The following is a 9,791-nucleotide window of genomic DNA, read 5'->3' on the forward strand; positions in this document are numbered from 1 at the left end:
CGTCTTCCTTGCGCCGATTTGCATCTCGGCGCCCCCTCGGCCCCTCCCCGTGGCGCGGCGGCCGGTGCTCATTTGCATCCCCGGCAGGCTCGCAGCCAATGGCGCCGCGAGCTGCGCGGCCCCCCGCCGGGGAGAGGGGAGGGAGCGGCGCGGGGGGCGCATGCGCCGCTGCCGCCCCGCTTCTGCCGCGGCTTTTTATTGCTGGCGGCTGCTCGCCCCCTCCCTGCGCGCCGGGGCTGGGGCTGGGGCTGGGGCTGGGGCTGGGGCCGGGGCTGGGCTGGGCTGAGCCGGGCTGGGGTTGGGCTGGGCTGGGCCGGGCTGGGCTCGGAGCAGAGCGAAGAAAGGGAGACGCGCAGGGCTGGCTGCTTCTCCCCTTCCTGCCGTTGCGGAGAGCAGGGCTCGGCTCCCCTCCTCGCCGCACCGCGCCCCTTCCTCGCCATCGCCGCTGGCTCGGGCTTGCTCTCCGGGTTCCTTTCTTCTTTTTTCTTTCTCTTTTTTCCTTTGGAGGGGAGGTTAGCGAAGCGTTTGGTGCAAGGGAAACAATAGCGATCCAGCAGCCGCCCCGCTTTCTTAAAAAGATTTTTGAGGGGATTGCTCTCCCAAGATGTCTTATCAGGGGAAGAAGAATATTCCGCGGATCACGGTGAGTTCGATGCATGGGAATAAAGCGGGGGAAGGGGGAGGGGTGCGTGGGGATTAAGCCCTTTGTGTGCCGGGAAAAACGATGGCAGGGGGTTTTGTGGCACCATAATACGATCAGGATCTAATGCAGGCGCTTCCTGTGCTGCGGCGTTGCTTGACGCCCGAGGGGGAGGGAAGGACGGACAGACGGAGCGGGCTTGCACGGGAGCCGCGGCGCTGTAGCGGCGGCGCGGAGCGGCTGGGGGCAGCGGTGCCCCCGGGGCCCGTCGCCGCAGCCTCCCGCCCGGCGGCGGCCGCCTCTGTTCCCTTCGCTTGCCCCCGCGGCTTCTCGCCAGGCGCCCGCTGGAGCCCGCGCCTCGGGGCGGTCCGGGGGCAAAGGGAGCGCCGTTACATAAACGCCTCCCGCGCTTGCCTCGTTGCGGGAGCCGCTTTAGGGCAGGTATCGCAGAGGAAGGGCAGACGCTCCCGCGTAGCGGCCCGTGCCCTCGCCGTGCCCGCCGCCACACGGGCTTTTGCGCGCTGGTCACGCCCAGCCCCGGCCGCGCTCCGCCGCCGCCGCCGCGCAGGCAGAGGAGCCGCCGGGCCTCCGCGCCCGCGGCGGATGCGCGCCTTGGTACGTGGCGAAGGGAGCGTCCCCGCTTTGCAGGGAGGGGGCAACGGCTTCCCTCCAGGAGCTCGCAGAGATGCCCGCGGTCACGTAAAGACGAAGGTTACGGGGGAATCGCTGCTGTGGGCCCAGAGGAGCCTGACGCATTTTTCTCATGGCTGAACGCTCTGATTTATGTTGGGTGCACCCGGTGCGATTCTCTTAAAAAGATAAGGAATAGAAAAAGAGTAAGATTCTGGTCTTATTTGCTGTTGTATAAAGCCAGAACCAATCTACCAAGATTAATGCTTGAAGAAGAGGGACTTTCAATATATAGGTGTCATGTTTTAACTGCATCAGCATGGTAAATATATACAAATTTGGTACCAGGCCCTTGCGCAGTTGCAAATTGCATGTGCTTTTGTCTCGAAGGCGGCTGAAATCAGCAGATTCTCCCCGATTTTGGAGCCTTCCATGCAGCCGCAGCAGGAGACCTGTTTACTAGCAGAAGCATTCGGAGCATCATTAAAATGGCCCAGGCCCCATTTTTATTGGTCACTATAAATAATTTTTTCTTTCCTGATTGATGCTCAGTGGATTGGGACTTATTCCTGGTGTTATTGACATCGATGACAAAACCGTATCTGATTTCAATAGCAGCAGGCCTTTTTAATAGCACAAGAAGCCTGCTCTAGAGGTGGGCATAAATACTGCAGTGTTTCTGGAAATGGTAAACATGTAGGACAGTTTGCTGTAGAGTCTGGCGTTGAAAGACAAGTGGGTTTTTCACGCCCCAAGTTAATTCATTCAGGCTTATTGGCATTCACAGCAGATCCTAAATTTAAAATTTGGGTTTTTCTTTGTGTTTTACATTGGTGCTGTTATTCAGGGAAATTCTTTATTGCAGCAGTAGGAGGAAGGAGAAGCAAAGGAGGAATGAGAGACACTGAACATCTCATAGATATTTTGCAGTTATGTAAAAGAGAGACATAAAGGTGTAAATCAGTAGCTGATGCAATTCATGTAGCCGTTTTGGTTTTAAGAGCCATGTCAGCTTACGTCAGTTGAGAATGTGATGCTCCAGCTCTTCTCTTCAGTTTTAATATAAGCAATTTGGGAAACTCCTGGTTCTTTTCTTCTGTCTGACCAATGGAGCCCCGATCCAAAGTAGGGCCCCTGAACACCACTGTCACTGTAACGTAACATGTATTTGCTTTAACTATAAATTCAGGCCACCGTCAAGTTCAAGTCCTGCCCGCCACCCCTTCTTGAAGTCAGCCTTTGGTTTTGCCAGTCTTGGGCCATGTCACGCTGGTAAAGCTTTGTTTTCTTCTGAAGAAATTGTTGGGAGGAGGACAGTTATCAGAACATGTACAAGGGCAGATAGAAGCACCGAGGTGCACTTTAAACTGAGCACTGCACAGTGTGCATGCGCTTTGATTTAAATCTATGCATGTGTAATGCAGGGAATGGAGGAACTAAAGGAACATGATAGTTACTTTTGACTTTCCTCCCCATTCAGAGCTCTACAGAGTGTGTTCTGCTATTGTTTACAAGTACCACAAAAAGATAAATTTGCTTTTGACCTAAAATAGCTGCAAAGGCGAGATGTAGCCTGAGCTGAGATATAAAACACATTGCTTGATAGCTGCCTTGTTATAATTACCTTTTTGTTCCTGTTAAACTGCATTCTAATTTGAGGGAAATGTAATAACACATTTTCTTAAATCCTTTTCTTTAACTTAATTTGCTAGTATGTGCTTACTCTGTCTGATCATGCATAATGATCCAGGAAGGCAGTAGAAGTATCCACTGAATTGAAACATTGCTAAGTTGGGCGAAATGAGTTTGTTTGTGTTGTGTAGCCCGTGGCAACAGACTTTTGGTCCATTTCCCTGACAGCAGTTGACTCAGAGTTAGCCAAGTAGTGACTCTAGTGTGTGGGTGCATATAGGAAACTCTGCATAGAACTAAAGCAGAAAAATAGAGATGTGGCTATTATGTGTCCCTTGAGAAGCATTATTTAATGCTTTTGCTGTAGGTGATGGTGGTGTGCCATCTTAACAGATTGCAGGTACGAGTGAAACAGCCAAGTAGACAAGCCCACTGAAAGCAAACTGTTTTTCTGTTCTGATTTTTTGGATCATTAGCATGATGAAAGGACTTGCAGGTGAAATAAAATATTTTATCTTTACAGTTGAAAGTGCAGCAACTGACTTGTGTTTTGACATGCACTTTTGAATAATGCAGAGGTTGTTTCCATCTCTTTTATCTTGGAAGTGACACTTCAGACTGTCAGTTTTCTCACAGAATAATTATGTGTTGCTGTATGCTTCTTTGTTTCAGAGTGATCGTCTTTTGATCAAAGGTGGTAAAATAGTTAATGATGACCAGTCTTTCTATGCAGACATTTACATGGAAGATGGGTTGATAAAGTAAGTGAAGCCTGATACCATGTTGTGATTGGAAATGTAGGAAATGTACTGCAGAATAGCAAGGAATAACTTAGTTAGCTATATTAGATTGCAAAGACAAATGAGTATTTCACATACATGCTGGTGTTTGATGGAGGAATTTTAAAAGCAAGGTGTTGAATTAAATGAACAAATGGGCAAAAAAAACCCCTTGTTATTAAAGCATGGGTCAAAGAAGGTACTTAAATGTGCTTAATTTTAGCCATGTGAATTGTCCTGAGATTAAACATATGTTTAAAGTTATCTGTGTGCTATAATACTTTACTCAATTATGACTTAAGATATTCAGAATCCAGAGTTCAGCACCCTAATACAGTTGATTCTGCATTAGGGCTGGGGTTTGGACTTAGGTAACCTCTTGAGGTCTCTTGCAGCCCCATTTTCTGAGATTCTGATGCAAGGATCAATCCAAAACCCCTTAAAGTTAATAAGGCTCCTGTAATTTTAAGTGCAGCAGTTCAGACCACTTTCCAGCACACTTCTATGTGTTTAGTGCTGAAACATGCATTTCTGGCATGTTAAAAATATTACATATTTCTTTGGAAAATTACTCTTAGGAAAAAGTGGATGAGCAAGAGGTTACAAACAAGGAATTTTCCTGCTCTGGCTATAGAGTAAGCACATGTGCTTTGTTAATCAAGGTTAAAAGTTAAAGGAGCCAGCTAAAGACACGTAATTAATTGCAATGTACTGTCCACCATTGCACTTTTAGAAATAAATTCATGTAGAGAGCTATTCTGGAGAGGTCTGGGAGGGGGGAGCAGTGGAGGGGGGGGAGAAATCTCATCAGGAATTTGGTAACCAGTATATGCATGGGCTTATATTTGTGCAGGGAGTGCATAATGTTTGTGCCAGAAACAAAGTAGGCAAGATAGAGGCAGAAATTCTTCCAGTGCTTTCCAAAGCAGCGTTAACATCTAAATTGCTGTTACATCACTACTCTCAAATGTTGACCTGCCACTTGGCAAACCCAGTCCCGTCCCAGTAAAGCTGTTTGCAAGGCTCTCGCTCTGTTTGGCGCCGTGATGGTTTGATTATCTGCACGGCTCCTTGTCCTGCTGTCTGCCAGTGTGGCTCCTTCTCTTTCCTTCCTGTGAAGCGTAATGTTTCCCCAGGTCCTGAAGCAGTTGCATACTTTGCTCTCTCTGTTATGCAACCGCTTCAAGCGGAAGAATAAAATATTATCAGCTGTATATGCCAATCCTGTTCATTGCTTTATATGGGAAAAGAAAACACTAGCCAGGTGCAGCAGCACAAGGATGCATGTTTACAGACTATTTGCCTTGACTGTTGCTTGTGTCTGACTTGCTGTTTGAAACCTGTTTACCCAGGCAAATAGGAGAGAATCTGATTGTGCCAGGGGGAGTGAAAACTATCGAAGCCCATGGCAGGATGGTGATTCCTGGGGGGATTGACGTTCACACCCGCTTCCAGATGCCAGAACAGGGGATGACATCTGCTGATGACTTCTTCCAAGGAACCAAGGCTTCGCTGGCTGGGGGCACCACCATGATCAGTAAGCTGGCGGTTTGTTTTTTGGGGGGTTGGGGCTTTTTTTTTTTTCCCCTCTTCTAAGGAAGCTTTATTTTTCTCCTACTCAGATAAGCACAGAAACTGTGGGCTATGTAAGTTACGTATTTTGGACTGAGTACCGGCAGTGGGAGATTTGTTGTCTGTGTCCAGGTTGGTGAGAAAAGCTTGCATAGGAGTGGGAAAAAGGATGGAAAAACAGGGCCACAGGACTTCCAAATCCTGCAGCTGTCAGTCACTTAACTCTTGTCTTCCCTGTTGGCAGGGTTTACCCTGCTACTTCTGTGACTTCACTGAATTGCCCTCAGGTCTGCTTCTACTGAAACCAGTGTTGCTTTGACCTCTGGCTTCAGTAAGAGCTGCAGATTCTCTGCTCCCTTTCTGTGATACCTGTGACTCCGAGAGGCTTCCATTCTGTCATCTATAGAGTTCAGCATTTTTGGAACAGCAGTTGCTGTGCATACAGAGCAAGGAGGGACAGCTACTGCACATAGGGTTGTCTGGAGATAGGTGGATGTCCATCATATAATTCATGCCCAGCAAGTTGATGCCAATGGCCTGTGATATGTGCCTTTGAAAGCTGGGCTGCTTATTTAAGGAGTTAAATGCCCAATCTTACATATCCAGCTTTGGCTCCAGGCTTTTGTAATAATAAAATGAACGTTGTTTCTTTTGTGCTCACATCCTCTTGTTGGAGGAAGAGAGAATTGGGAAATGAGAATATCTCAAAATAAAAGACAGACAGATTGACTGGTGGGCTGTTCTGCATATATCAGGATTAGACACTAACAGCTCTCTGCCTCTAAAATGCCTTCAAAAATGACTTCCAGGCTGGCTGACCGCGCTTCTGTTGGCTACAGATGCTTGGCTTCTCGGAGCCAGGATCTTAAAACTCCAGAAGTGAATCATTGTTACTGTCCTTGTTTGAGCTGGGGGCGGGGGAATCTCAGTTGCAGTGCAGCTGATTACATGTGAACCGCAACAGGGTCTTCTGGAGTCTGTTGCCCTATATGGGGATGAAGGATAAAGGTGAAAAGTGATAAATATCTGAGCATCTTGCATTCTTTCATGTATCATGAGGTACTGCCATTTCACGGGAGAGGAGTTAAGGTTCAGAGAAATGAAAGAGCATGGTTCAGAAAGAGTACTAGTGTCTGTTGTCCAGGGATATAAAGAGATCTTTGGCACAGCCAAGAATCAGCCTAACTCTCCTCAGTTCAAACCTGGTTTCTTATGAACTAGAACATCATCTTCTCATAGAGAATGGGTATGAGTGATCTTTGATCTCTGGCCTGGTGGGAGGACTCGGATTGATTGACATGGAGATTGGGAGCAGGAGACACTGTCCAAACACAACTAGCCTCACTGTGTTTCATCTTATTTGGAGCCTGGACCCTGCATCAGGTTGTCTGGCCTGTGAACTTGGCCTAATGCTTCAAAGAAGGTACAAGTAAACAACCATGAAATAACCTGGGAGATTATTTCTCATAATGTTATCAGTTTAGATTAAGATGTTTGTGTATAAAGTTAACCTAAATACCTATGGATAACATAAAGTGGGAGTGTAGCTGTGGACATTTCTCATTGTGCACACTAATATCCATTTTTACTAAGTCTTTTCTGTTGATTTAAATTAATTGCACTGAAATGGTATTTTCTTTTCAGCTTCAGTTCATTGACTTCCTGTTTCACTGGTTGCTCTCGTGTTGTTAGTACACTTGGTTCACACTGTCAGCTTGAAATGTCATTTCATTGCTCTTCCTTGCTAAGCTGAATTAGATCAAAATCCTTTTCTCTGTCATTTGCATGTAGGTTTATAACAGCATTATTTCACTTAATGGCACTTTAAAAACATTTTAGGCATTTAAAATAATTTTTGTATTATTAAAATGCTTAAATCAACACTTTAAATCTTTTAGGCAAACTTTCCAAAGTATCCCTCCACTTTGGGTGCTCAGTTCTACCCCTCATACTTCAGAAATGCTTGGACCCCTCTTCATACGTATATTGCCTTTGTGACTGTAGTATCGGATATCTCGCTAGTGGTGTTCATAACGCATCTATGAATTAGGGGCACTGGAGGTGAGTCTCCCCCATTTTATAACTTCTTATTTTATAGCTGTGGAAAATTGGTACAGTGTAGATTACATGGTTCGTCCATGGTCATAGAGGAGGCCTGTGGCTAAACTGGAAAATGGAATTGCGATCTGTTAGTCCCACACCCTTTTCCCTTTGCCGTGCTGCCTTCCGGAGTGTTTTGGATTAGGATACCAAAATACATGATCACCTCTGAACAAAAAGTGGCTTCCTAATGCGTAGCAGCAAGGAGAGTAATTGCACTGTTTAGGATGACAGAGGCATTTTTGGGTGGGTTTCAGCAACTGGAGCTGAACAGTGGAAAGTGGGATAAATAATCCAACTAGACTTCAAAGCTTTGGACACACTGGTCTATGTCAGCTCAGCTGTTCTCTTCTTAGCAAAATTATACCATTCGCAAAAGTTTTTTTCCACCAGGAGGCATGCAGAAGCCCTCATGAACTTTTTCTTGGTGGGTGGCCTTTGATCCTTCCCGAAGAAGGTGGGAGTCATGGTTGATTTCAGCATTTTTCCCTTTATGACAAATGGGATGATGTTTAATGAACTAGATTCATAACATTGCAAACAAATTGCAACCTGAAAATGGCGCACTAGCATTTATATCACGGTGCATTTTAAGCACTGTGTCTGGGATTTTTCAAAAGAGACTGTGCTTCTCTCATGAAAACGTGTCTAGCTGTGTGCCTCCATTCTTCTGGCTTTTTTGAAAAGCGAAGCCTCAAGGACGTGAGCTTTATTTAAAAATCACTCTCATTTCTTCACTCGTGCTTTAAGCAACACTTTGCATTATTTATTTACAAATACCTTTACTCCATACATTTTCTGTTGTATACGTATCCTTCATTTTGGGCAAGAAAACGGATTAGTCAGCTTCACACTTCACTTTGTTTCACATTTTCATGCAGGAGGGCACTTTAAGGCTGTTTACATTACAGTCATTGTAGGGAAATACTTGTTTCGTGTAAATCTTTCCAGTGAAATTAAAAAAAGCAGCTTGGATAGGTTTCTATCGGTCGTTGGTTTTGTAAAGACTGTGGGTGCAATCCTGGCTTCAGCAGAGGAACTGACAGCTTTGTCACTGACCTCAGTAGTGCCAGGAATTCGCTCTGCATGTCTGGTTTGGTTTCACCCAACTTCACTTTCAGCTCCGATCAAATTCGGTGTTGTCCCTTTAACTCTCACATAAACACATCCAAGGGAAGCGCACGCAAGTTCGAGAACGTAACCTATTGTTTCCAAGGCCTGTTCTCCTGTGCTTCCGTTCCCCTTTAAAGTAAATTCATTGCTACAACGTCTTGAGATATGAGAATCGGGTTCTCGGTGGGTATCAAATGGAGTAGCCCCGTTTTCTGTGGGGGACCAGTGCAGCTTTATCCCGGTGGGAAGCAGACCTGGCTCCAGTCCAGTACTTCCGAACTTGTCCGCTAGTCAGTCGGAGTGAAGGAGAGTGGATAGCAGTGATGATCTCCTAGTTAGCCTGTTTCTGCACGCGACCCAGACGTTACTGTGAAGCTCTCCGGTCCGTGTGTTTCCAAGTCCTTCTCTAGGTTGCTGCACTCAGAAGTTAGCAGTGATTTCTTCTTCTAGCTGCTGGTTTCACAAACACCATCTGAACAAGATTTCCAGCTACGATCCTTCTGTCTCTATGCCCTTCAGTGCCAAAGGCACGTAGCAAGACTCCAGCTGACTTTGCTAACGTATGAAACAACACAGTTGGGTTTGCTGCGCCGAACCGAGGTGAAATGACGTTCTGTGATAGGATCGTTTGTATTTCTGGGACAGACATTTGCATAAGCCTTTTTCTGTCACTGTCTTAAAACAATATTATAGTGGATATATTGGCAGAAGGCAAACGACACTGCATGTTTTAGGATAACTTTACTCTGGAAGAATTTGGATTGTTGTCCTTTTAAAATGTCAAAGTGCAGTATTTGGGCATTAGGTTGAACAAATTATTTCAGGATGATCTGCAGAAGACTTTGGAGGAGAGAGGGCTATTTATGTAGGCTCAAGCTCATTTAGGGTAGCTTCCCCTGTAAATGCCATGGAAAGGGGAACAGTCCTTCCAGAGTTTTGGAAAAGGACTCTAACTCGATTTGAAGTTGCCCTTCAGAAGAGGCTCCTTCTCATCCGTGGAGCCTACGGAGCCACTATTTTGTTGAGGCTCTTTGAGCCCCCTTTGTTCCGACTTGAAATAGATAGATACCTTAGTACATAAAACAGTCTCTGGAGCTATTAGAGAAGAAAGATATCGGTGCTGAAGAACAGGGTGGTCTCAAAGTCTGACGATGATTTGGTCTGTTATTAATCGTGATGGGTAAAATGCCCATCCAAATCAATGGTAAAACTCCCCCTGACTTTAGTGGAGGCAGGATTTCCTTTCTCTGCCTTTAACCCTTCAGAAAGGTCAAAGCTGGGCAATGTATATTTATTGACCCTCTGATCCTCGAGCCTGTTTAATG

At 45.9% G+C, this 9,791-nt stretch overlaps 1 protein-coding gene across 7 annotated transcripts in view; it reads left to right on the plus strand.

Annotated features, from left to right (window-relative positions):
* Window positions 1–9,791, plus strand: part of DPYSL2 (dihydropyrimidinase like 2) — a 75,335-nt gene that overhangs the window by 28,551 nt on the left and 36,993 nt on the right. For 5 of the 7 annotated variants that reach the window (XM_026081790.1, XM_026081785.1, XM_026081787.1 and 2 more), the window contains 2 exons: window positions 3,575–3,663; window positions 5,034–5,218. In XM_026081790.1, coding sequence (XP_025937575.1) covers window positions 3,575–3,663; window positions 5,034–5,218 — 274 coding nt within the window. Of the gene's footprint in view, window positions 1–305; window positions 644–2,467; window positions 2,543–3,574; window positions 3,664–5,033; window positions 5,219–9,791 lie in introns of those variants that run through there. The other 2 variants (XM_026081791.1, XM_026081792.1) reach the window with 2 other exon arrangements.

Source organism: Apteryx rowi, unplaced genomic scaffold, assembly GCF_003343035.1.
Source record: "Apteryx rowi isolate R43461 unplaced genomic scaffold, aptRow1 scaffold_56, whole genome shotgun sequence".
NCBI lineage: Eukaryota > Metazoa > Chordata > Aves > Apterygiformes > Apterygidae > Apteryx > Apteryx rowi.